This window comes from Leptonotus elevatus, chromosome 6 (assembly GCF_054856555.1).
Source record: "Leptonotus elevatus isolate MCC_2025b chromosome 6, RoL_Lele_1.0, whole genome shotgun sequence".
Lineage (NCBI taxonomy): Eukaryota > Metazoa > Chordata > Actinopteri > Syngnathiformes > Syngnathidae > Leptonotus > Leptonotus elevatus.
Window position 1 is genome coordinate 14,631,509 of NC_141244.1, and position 23,141 is coordinate 14,654,649.

General features: G+C 39.3%; 2 protein-coding genes across 9 annotated transcripts in view; both read left to right on the forward strand.

Annotated features, from left to right (window-relative positions):
• LOC147172200 (glucocorticoid modulatory element-binding protein 1-like) overlaps nt 1-13,512 on the forward strand; it is a 25,537-nt gene extending 12,025 nt beyond the window's left edge. For 4 of the 6 annotated variants that reach the window (XM_086078085.1, XM_086078083.1, XM_086078084.1 and 1 more), the window contains 9 exons: nt 1,477-1,608; nt 4,051-4,109; nt 4,316-4,437; nt 4,522-4,625; nt 5,154-5,338; nt 7,241-7,366; nt 9,994-10,131; nt 10,311-10,424; nt 12,044-13,512. In XM_086078085.1, coding sequence (XP_085934211.1) covers nt 1,523-1,608; nt 4,051-4,109; nt 4,316-4,437; nt 4,522-4,625; nt 5,154-5,338; nt 7,241-7,366; nt 9,994-10,131; nt 10,311-10,424; nt 12,044-12,525 — 1,416 coding nt within the window. In that variant the 5' untranslated portion in view covers nt 1,477-1,522 and the 3' untranslated portion in view covers nt 12,526-13,512. The remainder of the gene's footprint in view (nt 1-1,476; nt 1,609-4,050; nt 4,110-4,315; nt 4,438-4,521; nt 4,626-5,153; nt 5,339-7,240; nt 7,367-9,993; nt 10,132-10,310; nt 10,425-12,043) is intronic. The other 2 variants (XM_086078086.1, XM_086078087.1) reach the window with 1 other exon arrangement.
• A 7,312-nt stretch (nt 13,513-20,824) lies between these two features.
• Nucleotides 20,825-23,141, forward strand: part of LOC147172201 (receptor-type tyrosine-protein phosphatase U) — a 213,029-nt gene continuing 210,712 nt past the window's right edge. For all 3 annotated transcript variants that reach the window (XM_086077670.1, XM_086077671.1, XM_086077672.1), the window contains exon 1: nt 20,825-21,114. In XM_086077670.1, the coding sequence (XP_085933796.1) occupies nt 21,045-21,114 (70 nt within the window). In that variant the 5' untranslated portion in view covers nt 20,825-21,044. The remainder of the gene's footprint in view (nt 21,115-23,141) is intronic.

Genomic DNA, 23,141 nt, shown 5'->3' on the forward strand with positions numbered 1-23,141 from the left:
TTTTGTCCAAATAATTCCAAAATGACGGCTGACTATTTGTCAGTTGTTGAAGTCTTATGGGAGATAGCATTTCCTTTATTTGGCCTTACTGTGGTGTACAACAGGATCTCCCAAACTTTCAGCTCAAATTTGTAAGTGATATTGATAATGCAGTACATATACCAATGGCAAAGAACATAGAAGCTACATTACAATTAAAACAGGATTTCCGCAGGTCATTAAAAAGCATTAAAAGTAATTAAATGGAATTAGCTAAATGTATTATAAAGCATTAAATATCATGTTCAGATGCAGTAAAATTAGGTTTTAAAAACATTGTTGTTCAAGCTTTATATTACATAGAGCACTGTGCACACGAGTCACTGTATAACACAATGTAGCAATAAAGTGTAATAAAAAGATGTGTATTTATGGCGACGAGTGACTAATTGTACTTTACAATGAACAAAACGGCCTGGCGTCCACGAGTTGTTTCATGTTCCAAATACTAATTGCTCTGAATATCAAAAGAAAAATTTACTGTTTCCGTCACTAATGTCAACAGGAAGCACTAATGCCACCTTGTGGCATAAAATTACTTCAACACAAACCTATGACTCAATGTTTCACACTCCTTTTAATTATTTGGTATATCATTTTAACTTCAAATAACTTTATGAATTACTATAAATGACTGTTTAATGAAGTAAAAGATATAGCCATATTTGTCCACTTTGATGTTATTTAACCAAAATATGGAAAACGTTTATTATTTTATTGTTTTTTATTTTATTATTATTATTAACACTTTATTGTACAATTAGAAAAATGCATGTGATTAATCGTGCGCTCAGTAAGGAAATCATGCGATTAAAAAATTGAATCGACTGTCAGCTCTAATATATAAACAGTATATGCATACATGTATGCTTGTATGTATGTATATGTGCACATGTGTGTATGCAATATGACGTGGTTTTAACATGCATTAAAAAGCATTAAATTGGATTTGTTGATACCTGCAAAAATAATGATAATAATGATATGTCAGTATAATATAACTATTATTCAGTATTGTCATCAGCTTTTGACATTAGGCGATCAAGTGGCAACCATTTTGAATTTAAGTGACCATGCTATACTCTACATATGATAGGTACTTTCACCTGTTGATCGCTGTTCCATTGTTGAATAATACAGCTCTTCTTACAGGACAGATTTTGGCTTAGTATTACTCTCCTCATGCGTACATTACCTTAATGCATAGGCTTGTTTTGTACAGTGAAAAAGACCAGTTCATGTGTGGATTATTGCATTTTAAAGCCCATTATGGGTTCATTTTCTATAGCGGTTGCATGTCAGACATCACGACTGGGGGGGGGGGGAGAAGCTTTCAGTGATGTGTGTGAGTGTGTGCGTGAAAATAGCGTCTGTGCGTGTGTGCGCTTATTTGGTCTACTGCTGTTAACATGCGTGGCTGGGCCTCTGTGCGTGCAGCTCTGTGAGGAGGGGTGCTGAGGTCATTGTGTCTGCAGGGGATCTCATGATGGAGAAGGAAGAGGAGGGAGGGTCCAGTGGCAACAACCATAAGGCTCAAGTCATCCTGCACCTGCAGCCCATCTTGCATGGGTAAATACTATGGACGTTGCTAGAGAGACACGGATTATACAAACATAAAAACATACAAACATGACATCCACGTTACGAGATTTGCTAATCTAATAGATGTTACATCATAATAATTCATAACGGTAGCAATATCAACCTGATTGTACGCACGTGCACATTGCAGCTACCCTAATTGTCACAGAAATGACTTGAATCTGTCAAAAGTCATAAAATAGAAAATTTGTGAATATTAACCAGCACAAATCAGACATCGATTTTGAATTGTGATTCAACCGAATAATAATTTTAGAATAATATCTCAATCTCAAGGTCCGGTGATATTAGAAAATATTGAAAATATTTTGAACATATAACTACAAAATGACACACTTTTTTGACCCAAGTAAAGGATCTGACCAATATTTGTGAGTTGTTTTACACTAAAAGACCCATTTCTTGACTCAAAATTGGGTCAAATCGACCCAAGTAGAGGATCGGTCCATTTTTGACCCGCAGTTGGGTTATTTTTGACCCAACTGTTTTTAAGAGTGTATATTCAAGTTATTTCTGTGACAACTGTGGATTTTTCTTTCATTAATAGAAGGATAGGGGGTTCCAACAATTTTGTCCACATGTGCATCATATTTATTTATACTCCAGAAACAGATGATTAGCGATTAGATGAGATCATCGTTAGCACATCTGCCTCACAGTTGAGAGTATCTGGGTACACATCTCAGTTCTGCGCCCTGCTGTGTGGAATCTGTAAGTCCTTCCTGCCACATCCCCAAAAACATGCACGCTAGCTTCAGTGGAGACGCTAATTTGTCTATAGGTGTGAGGGTGAATGGTTGTTTTTTCCCCCCTATAAACTGACTGATGACCAGTCCAGGGTGTGCGTCATCACCGCCTGTTGCCCAAAGTCAGCTGGGATAGGCTCCAGCTCACAAGTGACCTTAATTATTAAGGACAAGCGGTATAGAAACATGAAAGGAGGAATAATGTTGTTATTAAGTTATATTATTGCCAGCATACACTAACAAAATATTTGAAGACCTATTTGGAGGTTGAAATGAAAGGAGAAATATTAATAACTGTCTGTGGCATGCTATTGTCAAAATACCTCACACACACACATATATATATATATATATATATATATATATAACTATAGACATATTTTGACAACATGCCTTGACTTTTGAGTTTCACTTTGGTCCATGACCAAGTTCGTAACTCACTTGGCTCATATATCAAATCAAATTTCCACATTGTAACGAATCCCTTTCAGCCTCCCAAAAACCCCACAAATTCTTCTGTTTTGTGTTTTTGATAAAGAAAAATAGCACTGTATTGTAAAATGCAAATGTTAAAACAAAAATCATAAAACATCAGTAAAAGAGGACGTAAATGGAAAAACCTGGCTTTATGAAGCGTAATTGTGCCTTTAAGGGGGCGTGGCCAATGAGTGACATCAGTTCTACTTCGACATTTAATAGAGGTCAGTTCAATGTGAGTCTTCTCCATGCTTCTTCTAAGTGCTTTCATGTTGCATTTGTGTTTTGACTATTTGTAGCATTCAACAACATAAAGTTAACTGAAAGTTTAAACAAATAGCAGGATGGAAGTGCACAATTGTATGCTCACAGACACTTTATAGGCAGGTAGTTAAAGAGATTTACTTAGTTGTTTAATTTCACACTTGATGGGTGGGCAGACACTTAACACACTTTACAAACAAAAATATGGCAGCTACAATTGAAGACTTGCATCCATTTTATGTATAATATTAGGTGGTCTTCAGTTTTTGGCTGAGTTCCGTTCCTTCGTCAGGAACATAGCATATATTTGTAGGCAGGTGACCTGTAGTCTTTCACTTAGCTATGCTAGCGTAGTGGTAATGTCATAAAAGCAGTAAACATTTGTATGAAAACCACTTCTAGCTGTGTAAAAGAATAAAATAAAATAAAAAACACCGTGTAAATGAGTTCATTGCATGCTGTTTGTACCCGTGAAATGTCATAATTACAGTAAACATTTGTATAACTACAGCAAATGTTTGTAGGAAAAACAGCCAATGTAGTCTTATGCTGTGCGCCACTCGTAACAAAGTCAGGTGCGTCGTAACTCGGAACCAACAGAAAGTTGCTCCCAAGAACCACATAGACTGCCTTTGGGCCTCTTCTAAATATAGCTCACCAGTGATAGGACATTGTGATTTCCTAGGAATCGTGTTTGTAAACACTTCCAGATAGTGTTGCATTTTGATATTTATGTGTTTGCAACTTCTATCACAAACATGGGGGGAAGGGGGGGGGGGAATGCAAACTTCACATGGGAGACCCAGAGCAGAGATATAAAACCTAAAATCTCAGGAGTGTGAGGCAAAAGCGATATGAATTAAAAGTCAACGGTTCAGTATTAGTTTTTATGCTATATGTGACAATCTGTTGCCCTCTGCAGGGGAAATTATGACATTGCAGATACAAGCACCACGGTCTTGGCTATTGAGACTCAACATGGTAAGTACAGTAATAGACCCTGTCTGTGCCCTCAGTAATGACTTATTTAAATTAGTGTCATTTGCAATGTACAAAGTTTTATGATGGAGCTGAAGAATATTGAAATTAGCCCGTCGTTGTGATGATATCACTCAGTAGAACGTCTGCATATTTTTGCACCGATGAAAATATTGACAGGCTTTGTAAATATTTATTTATTTTTACAGATGACAGCAAATCAGAGGGAGAGAGTGTTGAGTATGGCTATCCGATTACTTGTGGAGAAAGTCGAGCTGTTTTACTCTTCAAGAAGTTTGTGTGTCCTGGAATCAATGTTAGATGTGTTAAAGTAAGTGGATTGGTCTTTGTTCTTGTGGTGTATTTGTATTTGCTTGTTTGTTTATAAGCGCACACTGTTGACTTGTTTTCGCAGTTTAACGACCAGCTTATCAGTCCTAAGCAGTTTGTACACCTGGCAGGCAAAGCCACCCTGAAGGATTGGAAAAGGGCCATCAGACTCGGCGGGGTTATGCTCAGGTAGACAAAAAACAAAAAAAACGGATACATATGTTTTTGGGACCATGGCAATATTTAAAATTACAACGTTTTTTTTTACATGTTTTTGTGTGCAAATGAGTTAAATTTGTCTCTTTTTTTATTATTATTTTTTTTAAAGATGAAGCACATTAATCAACAGAGCAAAAATCGAAACCACCTCCTCGGTGTGTACATGCTAATTTAGCACAAGTGGAAGCAATTATTGTTTTTTATTTGGTGTCCATATTTTTGTCTCATCCGTACCTGACTTGAAAAGGTAGCAGGATGAAATATCAGGCAAACAAACTGCAGTGTGTTGCTTTTCGCCACTTTATCACGTTTACTCTTGTTCCTTGGAGCACATGTGAGTCAATATTCTGACTCAAAGGCAATATCTGTTGTTTTCATCTTTTATCCTGTAGAGGTCTTTGTGTTAGTATTGGGATCGTTGTGATCTCAGACTTAAACAGCCCTTGGCACCTGCCCAATAAACAGTGTTTGGTACAACCTGCTTGGTTTCTCACGCAGAAAAATGATGGACTCCGGCCAGATAGACTTCTACCAGCATGACATGGTGTGCAGCAACACATGCCGCAGCACTAAATTTGACATGCTGATCAACAACTCGCAGCTTCCTCTGGGGACGTCCGTGCCGCCCAACCCCTCGTCCCTGGCTCTTGAGTCTCTCGGAGGGCAGGCGCCTCCCCTGGCAGGTACACGATTCACAACCACTGTGACATGGCTCATGGGTGTGCTGGGAGAGATGATCAGGTGTGGAGTGGCAAATGATCCAATTTCACACATTTTTTTTTCGGGAAATTTGTATTCACTTACTACAAATCATGTCTTAAGTAGGGATAGACCGATTATCGGCGCCGATATTCAGCATTTTGACGAATATCGGCATCGGTCATTTTGAAGAATCTTACGGCCGTTAATAGATCCATTAAAAAAATATATATTTTCATTGATGCTTCTGACCTTGGGAACTCTCTGTACCTTCTGTCTTTGTTTGAAATTAAAATTAGATAAGTAATATTTTAATACTTCAGATATTTTGAAATTTAAAAAACTTTATTTACTTTAGCAAAGAATAGGGAGCTATTTAACTTTTGAAGATGTGCTATTGCCCCTGGAAGATTCCTGAACTTTTTGTTAGATTTGTTAAACAGAGATGTCTATTGACTAAGATTTTTTTTTTAACTCCAATATCTTACTAACCCTAAACGTTCAATAAACATATGCTTAATTTTTTTTTTTTTAAAGCTGAGTTTGTATTTGTAAAAATTGTTATGCCAATATTTTCCCTTTTAGTCAAAATTAATATCTGCTCCAAATATTGGTTATCGGCGTCCTTAATAATAATGCATTGGATTTATATAGCGCTTTTCTAGACACTCAGAGCCGCTTTACAATGGAATGAAACATTATTCATGCACTCAGTAAGCTACTTAAGTAGCCACAGCTGCCCTGGGGCAGGCTGACAGAAGGATGGCCAGTGTGCGCCTACGGCCCCCTCCGCCTACCACCAAACATTTGCACCTTCCATACACCAGTGTGAGCAGCACTGGAGGCAATGTGTGTGAAGGACACGACCACACACGACTTGGGGAGAGCGGGGATCGAACAGCCAACCTCCTGGTTACTGAACAACCGTCTCTACACCCTGAGCCAAGGCCTTGACTAATAATAATTGGTATCGGCCTTAAGTATTTTATTTTATTTTATTTTATTTTATTTGTTAAATCCTTATTTTTTATTTTATTTTTATTTTAATATTTTTTATTTATTTATTATTATTTTATTGTTTTGTATTTATTTTGTATTATATCTATAATTTATATCTATTTATTTTAGATATTTATTTATTCAGGCGAGATAATCATTCATTCTGTACATCTTCATTGTCAGGTGGAAACCGCCCACAGTATGTTCAAGTTTGGTTAATTTCATACTTTTTCCACAAATTGATTCTATTGGCCAGTCCGTAAAAACACTGCCGTGAGATTTTAGTAATATCCAATACGTGTGTCTTGGCGGCTCAATAAAGATTGGGAAACAGTGCCCTAGTAGTTGGCTATTTTCAATTTGCAGCATTCTATCGCTCATGTTTCCCCCTTTGGCGTGTTGTTCCATAAAGATGCTCGCAGAAGCCCCCTGGATTTAATTTATCTGTCTCCCAAGATAATGAAATACTTTGAAAGCTGCAAAAAATAATTGCATTGGCGCATCAGTCTTTCCTCAGCCTTATCGCTATTATAAAGGGACCTCAAACCGAATGCCCCTGAGGCTGTAAAATTTGCAATTAGACCAACATTTTCTGGTCCAAGACACAAAACATCAACTGCCATCACACATGACATTATGTCTGGTCAGTTCATGACACAAAATCTGCATTTATTGCAAATATTTTTTCCATAGGAAATAATGCAAAGTGAATGATTTTACTTTTTATCATCTTGAACTGCCACTATCATAAAACGTCATTTAAATGTATAAGGCAATATTTTAGATAACATTGCTAACTCTGATGCAAATTCAAGTACAACTAAAATCACCAAATTAACTGCAGAGCGTTACCGCATTTCCAGCGTTTGATCCCCCTCTCGTTTCAGGAGAGTCTCTGCATGATGCAAGCGACTTGGAGGAGGCCTTGGACGATAAATTTGGTGGAGAGTGGAGCTCCGCGCACCTGGCCACAGCCAATGGACACACCAAGAGGAAGAGGAGTGACACACCTGGTAAATAAAACGCGCAGTTTTCCTTTGAGCCAAGCTGGAATATAAATGCAAGTTATCTTGGGTTCGCCACTTTAGAGCTGGATGAAAAGATGCTTTTTATATCCGGCGAGCAGGCAGCTAAAATTGTGTCTGCTTTATCTGTGTATGTGTTTGCGATTCATTAGAATTCAGGGCAGTGTTTGCGAGTCAAGTCAGAAATGTATATTTTTGAGAGTGTCTATCCTTCAGGGAGGAAACAAAGAATCAATGAGATGCCCCGAATGTGGCATGTAGTTATATAAAAATAAGCTACATTGAAGAAAACCTCAGCCCGAGGAGAAGTTTGCAGCCGAAGGTGGAAACATTTAATAATCATTACTTGACAGGATAGGAAATTGAATTATTATTATTTTTTGAAATATTAGTCAAATTTATTTTACTGCCAAACGTTATCCAAAAAACAACCCCTACAGTGCCAACAGATTTTGAGCATTTTCACTCATCTTTCAAGGCAAACAGAATATTGTGTGTTATGACTACTTAAACATGGTGGATACCATATGAAAGATTGTATTCCATTCTTTCATTATAAAAAAAAGTATGTGTCTACCTTATTCCGTTCTTTAGTAATCACCATTTGAAAATAGGTAATTTGAGTGACATCGAGCGAAAATGGAAAAAATAAGAAAACAAGCTTTTTATGAAAAGATAAATTTTCTGCACAAACAACAGTGACTTTGACACTAATATTTATTGTTTAGTGACGCTCTGTGAATTTGATTTAATGTGACTTTGACGATTCACGTCATCCTTGAAAACGTTCTCGTTCCTAAAATCCGCCATGTTGTCATATCATTTGATACCCGGAAGCCCATTAAAAAGAGATACAATGCTGCCATCTGCTGGCCATAGTTAGTGGCTGTTTTGGGATTTTTCCGCCCCATTCGCAAAACAAAAAAACGTAGTTTACTTTAATTTACGTTATTGCTGGTATTCAGTGGGCGTGTCTTTAACGTTTTCAATTGACGTTTTTGGCGGGGAAAAAAATGGAACTTAGCCCATTGCAGCTAAATGTACAGCTCCAACATTGATAGTCTTTTATCTACGTGGCACATAATAAGGAATAAATAGGAGAAAGATTATATGTTCATCAAATGGAATATTTTTGTTTTGTTCAAAAAGCTAAAGATGATGCATAATGAGCACCCTTAATATCATTTTAGGAACAACAAAAAAACGATACCACTGATGACTGTAGTCATTACAGTGCATTTTAGGTTATTTTTTAAACATTGCCTTCTAATCCTTCGAGGCACACAAAGCTAGCACGGCCACTTGTTTGCTCTCTTGACACTCATTTATGTAACTTATGTTATGAGAATTGTTTTTAATATGGCTTTTAAATGACCCAATTGAAACACCCTTTATCATAAACATCATCTACACGACTCACAGGCAGTTCGGGATATTTGGCTTTTGGGTGACATTTCAGGATGCACCTAAGATGCAATATAAACTGTACAGATGAACTTAACCTGAACTTTTCTAAACTTTTGAGTGCACATTTCCAACTCTGTGATATTTCAGTACTTTTTGTTCTCTGACAAGGAACCAAACAAGAAAATTCACAACAAGTGTTTAGTCCATGAACTGTAGTTTTTTTAACGTGATTGTTTTACATTTGTGCCCGAGAAGGTGAACGTTTTTGTTGCGTTTATGGTGACACCCCACCCCTTCCCCATGGGCAATTGCAACGAGCCTCAACCCGTTATGTAAAATATGCTACATAAATAAACTTGACATGACCTCCAACCTTTTTATCCTCCCATCTGTGTGACTGCTGCGCCTTTCCCAGATCCTCCATGGCTTCCCTCTCTTTTTTTTGCTGCTACCTTTTCCCTTGCATTATTTTATTAGCTCTTCTGTGCTTCTTAGTACTCTATAACTAGAAAATAAAAACAAAGCAAGAGTTCTCAAACATTTTGGGTCCAAGGGCCACTTGCAGGGGGGACATTTTTTTTCCCAAGTACCCACTCATAATCTTAATGCCAATAAAACATAACTGCCGTGTGTACCCCAAGTCTGCTGTGTTCACTCCCACAACGGCACTGTTAGGATTATAAATCGATATTATTTTGGGGAAATAAATTGGACAGTAATAGGAAAATAAAGTCTTACTTTGGAAAAAGGAAAAAGTGTTTGCAAGAGCAAAAGTATCAGTAGTATAAAAAATAGTAATAAAGGCAGCAAGTGAATTTGAAGGATACAATTTTATTTTTGTAGTATTTTGCCTTTTATTCTAGCAAAGATGCCTTAATTCCCCAAATAATTGATTTCTAATCTCCCAAAAAATTGCTGCTCCGCCCCCCCGAAAGTAGGACTTTAGTTCTGGAATAATATGCCTTTGGTTTTAAAAGAAAAAAAGCAGTTTTATTGGCAAACCGACCCCCATATGTCGCTATGCATTTTTTTTAAATGATCAGATTTTTGCTAACTATTTGTGGACCCCCCCGGGGATCCTGGGACCTCAGTTTGAAAACCCCTGGATGCTAACTTCTATTGTTTTCACTTGTTTTGCTGTCACTCGTACACACATGTGAATACAGTAAAAAAAAATGTTATTCTGCCTCACATTTGTTTGTGTCTAGACGGCATATTAAGCTTGTGGCAGGGCGTGGCCGAATGTGGGCTGATGGGGGAGGTCCTGTCCGGTCTTCAGGCACACTTATTGGCCACTCTGAAAGGTGTGGAGGTTCGCAGCGAGAAGGCCGAGCTGGAGGAGACTGGTGAGTTCCCGCAGCGAGAACTTGCAAAATACTCAAGGTTGAAACTAAAATTGATATGCTTTGAGTAGAATATTGATCAAGTAAATGTTTAATGCAGAAGGCCCCTCCGGCTAAATACGACCTTCTAACATTCAAGTCTCGCACTGTTGCTGAGGATTGATTTATTTGTCTCGTTCCAGACGCCATCATCTTGAATTCGCTGTGTGAGATGTTTGGGCTGTTAGACTCCGTCAAGCAAGCGCTGGAGCAGCGGCGCAGCCAGAAGGAGGAGGATGACGACAATGGCGTTTATGGTGAGGAGCGGTGTCATTCACAGTATGCCACTGGGGTCGACCGCAACTGAACATTCAGGGCTACGGGTTCGGAGAAAGTTCACGTGCGCCGTGGCGAAAATGCCGGCGGATCCTGATTTGCCAATTTGGCAGAAAGGTCGACAGCAAACTTGGTGGGCCGGCACAGTACAAGGTGTTGTTGGAGTGACAATTTGGTGGCAAAAGGTCAATCTGAACCTTACATCTGACCAGAACACACCTAAGTGGCCGGTAATATGTAAACAGCAGGCATCAAACCCTTTGAATCATGGTTTTATTATTTTTAAATGATCCTATCGGGCAGCACAGCTATGGCGAGTGGGAAGTGACTGACAAATGATCGTGCGCCCACTTAACGGCACAGATGTACTTCGGCTATGTCGAAACGTGCTGCATTTAAAGGAAATGAAAGTAGTCATTTTGATTGGCCATGATTGAAGTCAGCTATGAGCACTCCCACAGCGGCGAGATACGGAGGTCGCCATTCGGGATTTATGCTGGTCACGACAAGACAGCCCGCAGTCAATTTCACTAAATTCACTACATTTTTAAAGGCAATGTCCCAAAAATGAAATAAATAAATAAATAATCATTTATGATGTTGGCCAATTTTTCAGAATTTTTCAAGCAAATTTCTTTTCATTTCTAAAAGATACTAAATGAATAATATGACTTTTATTCAAAAAATAAATAAATGCAACAGACAGAAACAAACAAATACATGTAACAAACATCCATTCATTCATTTTCTATTATGGTCTTAGTATGCTAGAACCTATCCTGGACTGGTCAGCCAATCATAGACAAACAAACAAACAAACAATAAATGCTTAAATAAAACAGACATTTTGTCCAATAAATGAAATATTTACAATTTTGATATTTCCCCCCATTTTTTAAAGAAAAAAAATTGAAGGAAACATTTGTAAAAAAATAAAACTGTAGTAACATTTCATTTTTGGGGGATCTTAATTGTCACACAGGTGAACAAAAAAATCACCTTACTCTTTAATTTGGCTATGCTTAAAGCTGTGCTTTGTAACAATTTATCCAAAAATCTCTTTATAAGCCTTTTTTACTGTTCATTTATGGCTGAAACATTTTCTAAATTAGTAGTTTAATAACTTAGGTGTTCATAATGACAACTCCTGAAAGCCTCAGACTGGATTTAGGTTAGAATTTTCGCCTTCTGATCTGACATCATGCACGCTTTTGTGTACGTGAGGAAGGGAAAATGCAGTTTCATATTTTGGCCACAGGTGGCAGTAGCGATTCGAAATTCAATTTTCTGTGATCAGTAGCTTTAAAGAACTTAGATTTTCTTTGCATGTTTTTTTTCTTCTCTCAACACCCTTTGTTGAAGCTCAAGGTATCCCTCAGTGCTTTATAGGCCTGGCGGGCCGACATGCTTTTCTTGCCTCGCCGCCAGGTTAAGCGTTATAATAGTAGTAGTAATCGCCAGGTTCCTTTCCCCGTCGACGAATGACGAATAATAATCAACTGGATGTTGTTGTCGTCCGCTGGTCGGATTCCGAATAGACCTCATGGTCAGGGGGCATTGGCTGTCCCAGTGTAATACTTTCTATTCTGTCTCCCTGTAGAGCTGGAGGAGCTGTCAAAAGAACGGCGGAAGCAGGCGTGTGTTAAAAACACACCCTACAAACACTTATCCCACAAGCACCTTCGACCCCAACGTCACCAGCCGTCCAACAGCCAGCTGTCGCCAACCCTCAGCAACACTGTCATCCAGCCGCTCTCGCTCATGGGCTCACCTGAGTCGCCGTACGCTCATCCCAACATCAACCCTCAGCACGCCAGCCACTTCCCCACCCCCAGCGGGCCGCGAGGGGGCGCCGTGAAGAGGGAGGAGAGGACCCGGGCGCTGTGTGAGTCGGGCAAACAGGCGAGGGCCCACAGGGCAGGACAAGAACTTAAGTTGGAGATGCAGCAGGGTCTTGGACAAAGGGCGTGCAAGCTTCCGCCTCAGTTAGGAAGTGATGAGCGAGTTGAGGGAAGGAGCTTGCATGGCTTTGAAAAGGTGGCGTTGGGGAGAAAGGGGTTAAAAAATCTGAAAACTAAATAAGAGAACGCTGCTGAATTAAAAGTGGGACACGATCCCAAAGTCAAAGGCCATTTGTGAAAGAGTACATTGTAAACCTGTCTTTGCGACTACTTTCAGAGTTAGTCTTCGGTGACTATGTTTTCCCTTGTGGTAAAAGTAGTTCGGGATAGGTAACAAAATGAAACATTTCTTACGATATTTGTAATTGAAAATACTTTTTGTGAGTCATTGTATAATTAAGTGTTGAGGTTTATATGATACACATTTTTAAACACCGGCTGAACATCTCACTCAGGCTTCTATAAAGGCAAAATGTTGCTTCCCAATAAAAAAGCATGTATCTCCAAGTTTTGTATTTATTTTTATCCACAATTCAAAGGAAGGGTTTTTTTTTTTTAAGTATATAGAGCACATTAACAGATACGGTAGGAGAATGGGGCTTGTTGTCACATTGGGTAGGTTGTCACATTGCAATTATCTTCCCCACCAGAAGGCACAACTAAAAAGTGCAATATTTTTTTCCCTTCTTGATATGGAGATGGTATTCTGTGAGAAGAGAATCGCACATTGTGAGCTGAGGAGCGCCAATTAACAATTTTTGCATAACCCAATGGAATTTTAACTTTATTTTTTTCGGGCATCGCCCAGATCCAAATCCTAGCATGGACTTGTTAAAGGAGAAATTCAGATAGATGTTTTAAGCTAACTTTAAACTAGAGCTAGTGTTAGCAACTATGATAGTTTGGGGCTACATGTCTCAGTCATTTTGGGGTTAGTTGTCACGTGACATATTGTATGCAAAGCATGGGTCAATCAAGTACAAAAACAGCAATCATTTTGTCTGTGTTTTATTAGTTGCAAAATCCAGTGTGACAAATCACCCTTTTTAGTGTGACAATTTATCCGATAGTGGGTAATTAATATGTCACATGCCTCCTCTCGAAAGCTGCACTGACACAAAATGTGAAAATTGCATGAAAATCACATGAATAAAAAATATATACCTGAGACTTTGTTTGATTCCAAGAAATTACAGTATATATTTCATGATAGTTGGAACTTGTTATGAATACATTACTTTGCTGCTAATTTACAAGGAGGTTGTTAAAAGTCCAAAAATAACCCTGTTAGATCAAAGAACACCTTTAAATAAATCTCGGTTTCAAGCTGCAATCTAAATTGTTCTAAAGGTATTAAAGTTCACAGGTGTCTTAATCATGTGTCTGTCAAATGGTTTTGTCAAAATATCCTAAAAGTCACTTTACATTACACTGCTTCTTGTCTTGCTTAAATGAGTCTCATTCAAGTGAGTTAGCCCTCATCATGCTCCACATTTTGCTGGGCCAATGGCAAGTATGAATTCCCGTTACCATGACAACTAGGCTGCACTTGAGCCCCGAATCAAAAAAGAAAAAAGAGATTGAGAACCGCAAAGCACCAGCAAGCCCCTATGAATTGATTCGCTTTTAATTTATATAGCCCCAATTTACAACGGAGCCTTATCTCAAGGGGCTAAACACATGAAGCGGATCTAGAAGAACGATCTTCACGTATTAAGAGACCAATTGAACCCCCGCACGAGCGAGCACTATGCAATGGATGCAAGAAGAAAGAACGCTCAGACTCTATTTTCATACACGTCGTACAATAAATTCTCACCAGGAACTATTTATATCAAATTTAATCGCTTGTATCCAGTAAAACTCAGCGCAGCTCTGCTTGCCTTTTGACTTGACGGTATAATCTGGCGGCTGGCTATCACTTTAAAAAGCTTTGGATCTTCGACCAGCCGAGCCGCTAAGTCACAGGAGGAGAAACTTGATGTGGGGTCAAAGTAGCTTTCCAAACAATTATAAGTCAATTCTCCAAAGTGCAAATATCTGCAGCATGATGGACCACTGGCACAATTGAAATTGTTTTTTTCCCCCCATAGCTGCTGTTTGGTTGTGACTGCAGGGTAAATCAATACTAGATCACATCTACAAAGCTGCCCATTGAGTATTGACCTTCCAGCATGTTGCACTTGAGGTCACGCACGCAAATCGTTGCTTTCAAAAAAAGACATTTCTCGACGCCTGAAGTCAATGTTAGTCTTTTGTCCACTGCGCTTTGTTCAACGTGTGCGACGTCAGAGCTTTCTAATGGACAGCGATGGCCTCGAGAGAATTTATTGTGTTGTTTGTCATCCGTGGACACTCTTGTACGCACATAGCAAGGAAGTGTTAAGCAGCTGGAGATAAAAAGCTTCTACTGCATTGGTATATAAAAAAATATATATATTTTTTTTTTTTATTCTTACCACTACACTACCGTGCCCCACAATCGGAACTAATATATTCTGTGTATACGCAATACCCTAATTGTAGATTAGTTTAAATGCTAGGTTCAGCGTAGGTGTCAGCCTGACATGCATGTTTGAATCACGAGGTGAAATGAAATCATTTGCAGCGCTCCCCATCATCCATCCATCATCCATCCATCATTTGGAGCTAATCACGTTGGAGACTTGCACTCATGTTGGACGCCCTCAACACGTCTGTCGGCGCCTTTTAATTGAATTTGCGGCGTTAATGTTGACGAGCCGCAACGTGAGCCTGTGTAATGACTTCTCGCTCCTCAGAGCCATGGAAAAATGTGCTTTCTCTTCTTTGAACGGCTCAAGCTCAGCTTTTAGGAGTCTGAACCTAAAAGTCGTTGGCGCTGCCCAACACACTAATGTTGTTGACGGATGACTGAGAAGCTAGATGTCAAAAAGAAGTCTTGTTTTTTTGTGTTATTAATTTTATGTTTACCTTATTGTTGAAAACTAATTGGCATACAGTAGAACACCGATGGGACGTTGGCTGACATTTATAAAATGTTTTAATCCCCTATCATCAGTTCCAGTGTCACGCTGTTGTCATCATAAAACCTTCATTAAGAGTACAAGCAATGTTTTAAATAGCATTCATATGGTCATACAAATGTAAAATAAAGTTTCCTAACATAAAAAACAACCAGTCTTGTAAGTTGTGGCCACAGTTACTTTGAAAAAGTAACTTAATTATTTAACTGTTAGTAAGTTACCTTAATTACTTTACTTACTTTTGTTAACACTTTATTATTGTTTTCTATTCTTTATTATTATAATATTATTCTTCTACTACTACTTTTTCTTCTTCTTCTTTTTTTTCTCTTTTTTTTTAAAGAGCTCAGTATTGTTCATTCGGTAATGTCATCATCATTGCTCTTTTTTTTCTTCTTTTTTTTTGTATGTGGGTGAGTATGTGTATGTGCGTGCGTGCGAGTGTGTGTGTATTCGTTAGTTCACCAAAAACCTATTAAAAAAATCCCATACCGTTCACCTAAACCGAACACCGCCGTCAGGAGACCCGAGGAAGGACCAAAGAAAACAAAGGAAAGTGAAATCCAGCACCGACCAGACACCACCCACCGGGCCACCAACCAGAGTTCTTCACCAACCCCAGAAACATCTAAATTCCAACAACTCAGGGACACCTCAAGAGACCAAAGGAGAGACTGAGGAAAGGAAGGAAGGACAAACGAAGCAGAGTGAGATCCACAGACACCAGCCTGGGGGGCCCTGTAACACTTTGTCTGTAAAATATCTAATTACACAGTTTTTCTTGGCATTTCTACTACCCATAAATGATCTAATAGTAACAACATTTAATGATTAATATCCATAAAGACAAAATCTTAATAACCGTCACTAGAATATGCACAAATCTGACTTAAATTTTACCTTATTTTTCACGTCTGTCCTTCTCACTTCTCCAATGGTTGTACACTTTGTCCAGGTTGATGGCTTCGTCTGCTTCTTGCTTTGACTTTATGCGCATCAGCTGGTCCAAATGTGTCACTTCAAGACGATTTCTGGATTTTGTTTTGATATGATTCATTAAACTAAATCCTCTTTCACAGTCGGCACTGGAAGCTTGAAATGTAGCACAAATATCCACAAGCTGAACGTGACGCTTGAGATAGTCCAGCTTCCATTCAATCCACATTTTTCCCTCTGAAAACTCACTTGCTACTTTGGCATCGCTGCATGTTTTGCAGAGTAGACCTTTCTCACTTGAAAAAGAAAAAATCTCACCCAATTTCACCGCTTTTTCTTCAATTTGCACATACTCCGACAACCATTCCATCTTAAAAGAACTGCATTTCTTTTTTACTGTGGCTTGGTGAGTGGATGTGTCGCTGCCTGTTCGTTTCGCCATGATGCGGGGTTTGTATTAGCATCTATTAACCTGCTAGTTAACCTGCACGGCGCATATAGGCAGGGCCCAGACGCAAGCACCGTCAATGCCATGATTGGCTTCGTACCGTAAGTGAACCATATCGTATCATTGGCTGGACACCTGTCACTCACTGAGTGAGAAACAAAAAAACAATATTATTGGGCGAATTAGATTAGATTAGATTAAGTCTAATATTAGATATTAATTAATACGTTATGTTGATGTTGTTTATGCGCTGGATAGATTTTCTTGTGCGCTGAGAATGTGCGGGCAGTGCGCGATTGCGCACGCGCGCAGTTTAGAGGGAACATTGCCCCCAGGCCGCGGCAGCGCCAAAGGACGACCCCCGGGCCCCGCCAGGGCCACCGGCCGGAGAGCAAACCCAGGAGCAGGAGCGCCCCCCACCCCAACACGGCCCGCGCCCCCAATCCAACGCAGCAGGACGGGGCACTGCAGGCCCGCCAGGCACCCCACCGGTCCACAGCCCCCGCTCCCCCCACGACCCCCCGCCCCCCCAACAAAGCCGCCCCCCCACCCCCCGACCCCACCCCGACCACCCTGAATAATTTATTTTATTGATATATTTTTTTGGGGGGGGGGGGGGGGGGGGTTGAGGACGACGAATTACATACCCGAATCACATATCATGTCCGTCATAGTGAGGTTCGTGAAAAACATCCAGCGATTACTAACCAAAAATTATAGTTCCGTACTGTAATTTGTGTTCAAAGTCATGATTTTGTTCAATGGGTACAAAAAAAAGTAACAAAATGCGACACAAAATGCGACACAAAATGCGACACAAAATGCGACACAAAATGCTACACAAAATGCTACACAAAATGATAATCTGATTGTTATAATTATAATGACTGATAACTACAGTAGTTTTAAACAGTTAAATCAAGAAAGATTCTGACATGCTTTCGTAAGCCGCATAAAATGGCGTACAGTATGCAGGGGCCAGATCTGGCCTTCAGGCCATCAGGCTGTGCAAAACAATCTCCGATGGGATTTTCTAAAATAGACAATGAAATTTGTGTTTTCTAAGGTTGATCTCAGCGGACATGTAACGCTCAAATCAAATGCAATAGCATGTCTGCGTGAGGCAAGTGTGCACGCTTGCATACCCTTAAGCACATTACGAAAGCTATGACATCTGAGACCTGTCAAATATTGAAATACACATGTCTATGCAAAAAAAATAAAAAATAAAAAATCAAATCAGCATGTCTTCTATTGACGCTCCCGTAATAAGAAGGTTGAATATTTGACCCCTGACTTGTGAAAGGGCTGCCCAAGAGTCCTTATGATTGCTTTATCACTGTGTCAAAGCGCATTTTTGTGTCAAGTGGCGTACTAATGTAGTCCATTTATCCTTTCACTTATGTTTGTTTACATATGCAGCAGAAGAGCGCCAGGGTAATTTCTGCCACACATCCTCCAGTAAACATGACCAGAAACGTCTTCAAATGCAAATTCGCCACACACTTGATGGCAGACTTGATGTCATTTATGGAGAAGTATGCTTCCCACCAGTAATAGGCTGTGTGAAGGCATATTTACCTGTTCGTCTTGTGCAAATTCATCCACTGTGACCCTCACTAGGGTCACGAGTGAGCAAGAGCTCGCGCTTATTCCACAGGGCACATATAGACAAATGTGACATGTTTACTATGCTAATTTGCATACATTTTAATTGTGTGTTGCAGAATCCGGGGACTACGCTGCGCAATCGGCGTGTAAATAACTGCTTTGATTAATTCGTTTTTCTCAACACATGGCCATTGGTGTCACTTATAATCCTGCACCTGAGCTGTTGGCTGCAGAGTAACAGTTGCTGAGGAACCAGGATGAAGTCATTCAATTTTGTTTTCAAAGTTATGCCAACTAGAAAAAAGACAGAATTAAATGAAAAGGAAGAGCTCAGGGGTGCGTTTTCTTGGTTTTATTATTATTATTTTTGCCTTACTAAAATAAAGTGTAATTGCACATCCACTACAATAGGTGGCAGTGGTGCTCTCATTGTTCACAGAGTGTGCAAGGAGTATATTGATACGATTTATAGTCATGGTGGAGAGATGGGGGAAGGGGGGGGGGTGGTACGAAATAGTTTCTTCTTCCTGGTTTGGGGGCGTAACATAAACTAATTGAGAAGCATTCAACTACTGCATACGGGTCATTTTTATATAATTTGATCAATAATGGTAGTCATACCTCTTTGAAATTCATTTTGAAAATCAGTAATGACTTGAGGGATCTGTGATTTAAAGTGTCAGGATGCGGCAGCCATTATGCATTTACACAATAGCAGACAGAAAAATGAATGCTATTTCTGAGTTATGTATGAATTTGTGAGAGTATCAGAATAATTACAAGTCTTTACCGTTATTATGAACGTATAAATACAAGAGAGTTGGGTAGGTAGTATGATTTATTGTATGCACTTGTATCTGCAGGACTTAAAGAGACAATGTGTACTACAATTTGGTGCAATCTAGTGGTAAACTAATAGAATGCAAGAGAAGAGAGACTTCACTTCGCAAGCCTACCACCAATTACTACGTTCGTGAAGTTTGTCTCCTTCGGGATCCATAGCAGAATGATGGTGGTGAAGGTGCGGCACCACGTATGTAATATCATTAGCAATTACTAGACCTATGATTAGATTACTATTATTGTTATTATTATTATTATTATTATTATTATATAGATAATTAAAAAATGTACGTTGATGTGATAGAACTGTTTTTTTTGTTTTTTTTTTGCATATGTGGGTTTTTAAAACGAATGATCATGGAAAAGTTTAAAAATTGTCCACACTGTCCCTTTAAGGGGTAACACATGTAAATCGCGTAAATTACTTGTACATATTTACTAGGGGTGGGAATCTTTGAATGTCTCCCGATTCGATTCGATTCCGATTTTTGGGTGCACGATTCGATTCAGAATCGATTTTCGATTAAGAACAATTTTTGATTCAAAATGATTTGATTGACAATGATTTTTGCTTAAATTTATAAATGTGCAAGGAATCGTAATGATCTACTCCAGTCTGACTTGCTAATGCTAATTAGTGCTCTACTCGCGGCACTTTTATCACTCAAAAAAACGGCTCCACGCTGCAAAAAAAACAACTTTTATTGGAATAACTTGATCGTGACTTTTTCCTTCTACTCTCTAATGTGGCTACAACTTAACAGTGTATCAGATCGCGTGGAACCACACTGCCCCTCAGTGGCCAAATCGGGTACAACATGAACAGCGCTCCCAATAAAGGCACACACAAACAAAGGGAAGACAGTATAAAATAATTTTAATAAAATCTAAATGAGAATCGGGATTCTTATGAGAATTGATTTTTTGGAACACCCCTAATATTTACCATTGTACACTTTTGTCTTTACCGTTATACAAGAAGTGTATTTCAGTGGACCAACTCCATTTGTTCTTGTCATGGGTTCTATCAACAAACAAAGCTGTGGCGCAAGTCATTACCATAGTTTTAGTTTAGAAATCTTGTTGTTCAGCTTCCATTTGCATTGGACTGCCATGAAATTAGTGTGTTTATCTCTTGATTGTCTTTACTATTATGGCCTAAAATTTAAATCATCAATAAGTTGTTGTAAAAAGACTTAAAGGATGGCTGTTTCAGAATAGGAGACATTTACAATTATAAAACCTAGGTGGTGTGAAAAATTACTAAATTGATTTTTGGAAATAATCCATATTAATGTATGTTTTAAGTGATGCAATGTATTTTTTTTTCTTTCCATACTGTTTTTCTTGCTATCGTGTAGTGCGAGTGTGAGTCCTAAACCTTAAACCGTAGCAATTTAAAATGACTCAATACCTGTTTATTAATGCTACCTGCATCAACACTTCGGCCATGAATCAAATATTAACACATCAAGTGTGAAGAAGTGGGCGAGAATGCCTTTCATGGTTCGTGGTGTGATTTACCAGATTTGGCCACTTGGAGGCGCCCGCCTCCCGCCTCTTCGCTCAAAGAAGAGTCTGGGGCTGGGAGGGAAAAGTGGCTTTGAGAAGGCAAATCTCTCCCCTCAACTGTTTACGCTGACGTCGGTTTGCACAAGTAGCAGTGGGCAGTCTCGCCGCGCGTTCTCCGAAACTGCGTGTCTGTGTCACTGTCAACCAGTGGGGAATAGATGAGCTCCACTCTCCAAAACTTCCCCCGTTGGATGGCACGGGGCGACTTGGAAACGGACTCTTTGACGCATTTAAAAGTGGACTAAAAAAAAAAAAACAGAAAAGAAAAAAAACAACTGCTTGACGATGAACACCTGCGCCTTTTTGTTGATTCTCACCGTCCAGATCTACGCCGATGGCATCGACGGGCCAACAGGTAAGAGCCGGTGTTCGTCTGAGTGTCCTCGGCGTAGTTGTAAACTTTGTGCGTGGGGATGAAACTCCACTGAGGGCAAAAGAGAAGCGACTTCCGCCACCACCAACTTTGTGCTCCACGGCGTTCGTGTGCGGTTATAACGCATCTGCTTACAGGCTCAGTTTGAACCGTTATCGCTGTAAAGGTATGCATATCAAAATCGCTATAAACTTTCTAAAAGTGAGAAATAACTTTTCATCAAAAACATTGAAGGTTATGTATGGCGAATACTGGCCCGAAGCTTACATTTCTCTAAGCAACGCATCATTTATCTGCTGTGCATCACCGCTCAGTTTACAAGGTGTTTCTTACTCTATTGTAAGAGAGATATAAAAGTTTAATTTCACTGTAGTCCGTAAGGTCTGGTAAACAATTATGACACCCTGTGCGCCATTTAAAGACTAAAAAGCAGCAGTTATTGCTACTGTTGCTTTATTAGGTACTGTATCTCCCATTTACCATCATGGAAATGTGTTTTTCTCTTTAGTCTCATGTTGTACTCTATAAGAATAAACCAAGCAATTTGTGTAATATTGCCCTGTGCGATACTGTAAAAGTAATATTTTCCTCAAAGGAAAAACACATGTTTAGAATCACTTATTGAATGGTTCTGGGTAAAGAATTGCATCTCATAATATTTTTACAAGACTCTTTCCATCAAATTATGCACAAGGAGTCTGGATTAAATGTATAATTAAAATTTTAGATGTACTGTACAGTATATATTTTTTAGAGTATGGTACAGACAACCGTGCATATTCACCCCACACTCTATCCTGCACAGTTCTTGAACCTGTGTTGTCACTGCAAACTACTTTGCCATGTTTTTATTTCTATTGAAGTTAAACATCCTATTTCTATTATTATCATGTTTTTTTTTTTTTACATATTTCACTGGTGGTCAGATCTGGTTCTTGCTGAGTGAATGAGCTTGGGTTTCCCAAACTTAGGGACAGGACCCAAAGTGGGTCGCGGGTCTTTTTATTTTTTTTTATTGGGTCGCCGATTGTCTGAGGAAAATGCTGTAAGCTTGGGTCACCATATGTTGGTTTTCAAAAAGAGGACGTGGTGGGTGGGGGGCTATATGTGTGTGTTGTTGTTTTTTGATATGCGTGCTGGTGTGTTGGAGAGGAGGAGGGGGGGGGGGTGATAGGTATATTGTTTTTGTGACACTTAAATTCAATTAGATTGGGATATTAATGGAACACGTTTTGTTTCTGTACAAATAGTTGGGTCTCTGGAGTGCGTCCCCACCAAAACAAACATTATTCCTGGGATGTGGTCAGTTAGCCACGTGTCTTCACGCGAGCGCCGTTAATTTGCAGTCTGGATGTGGTATACGTCTACTCTGGAGGAAGTCTCAATCTCCAGTAACGTCACAAAAAGTTGCCCGGTGTCGTAAAAGTCGCCAAGTAGCCATCTTGCTTGGCAACAAGCAAGTGCTCAGCATTTGCATGAGACAGAACTGACCTCCCAAAATTGAGTGATTTCAGCCAAAATGATGATGCGTTTGATGATGCCATCAAATGGTGGTGTAAGGAGACAGAATGAGCGAGTCAAGAAATGGAACGTAACTGGTTTTATTTTGCACACAGATCACCCTTTTTATATAAGCAGACATGGAAGAGAAAGCAAAGTTAAAAGAAGCAAATGTCAAGTGAAAAAAAAGCCAATAAAAGATAAGAATGTTTCGGAGTGATTCTATTGGCCAGCTCTCCGAAATGCTGATTTGTGTCGGGGAAAGTTTTGTTCGCCGCTAGAGTGGCAAAGCACCACTTGAAACACCTCCACTCACCTAAATATACTTCCTTGATACCATTATGCCATCAGATGGCGCCAAACACAAAACAGCAAATAGGCGAGTTTGTCAAAATGCCAAATATCGGCTCGACCGATAATCGGTCTATCCCTAGTAGGATGTAACGATATCCAGACATCACGATACGATATTATCAAGATATGCAACTCGCAATATGATAATTATCACG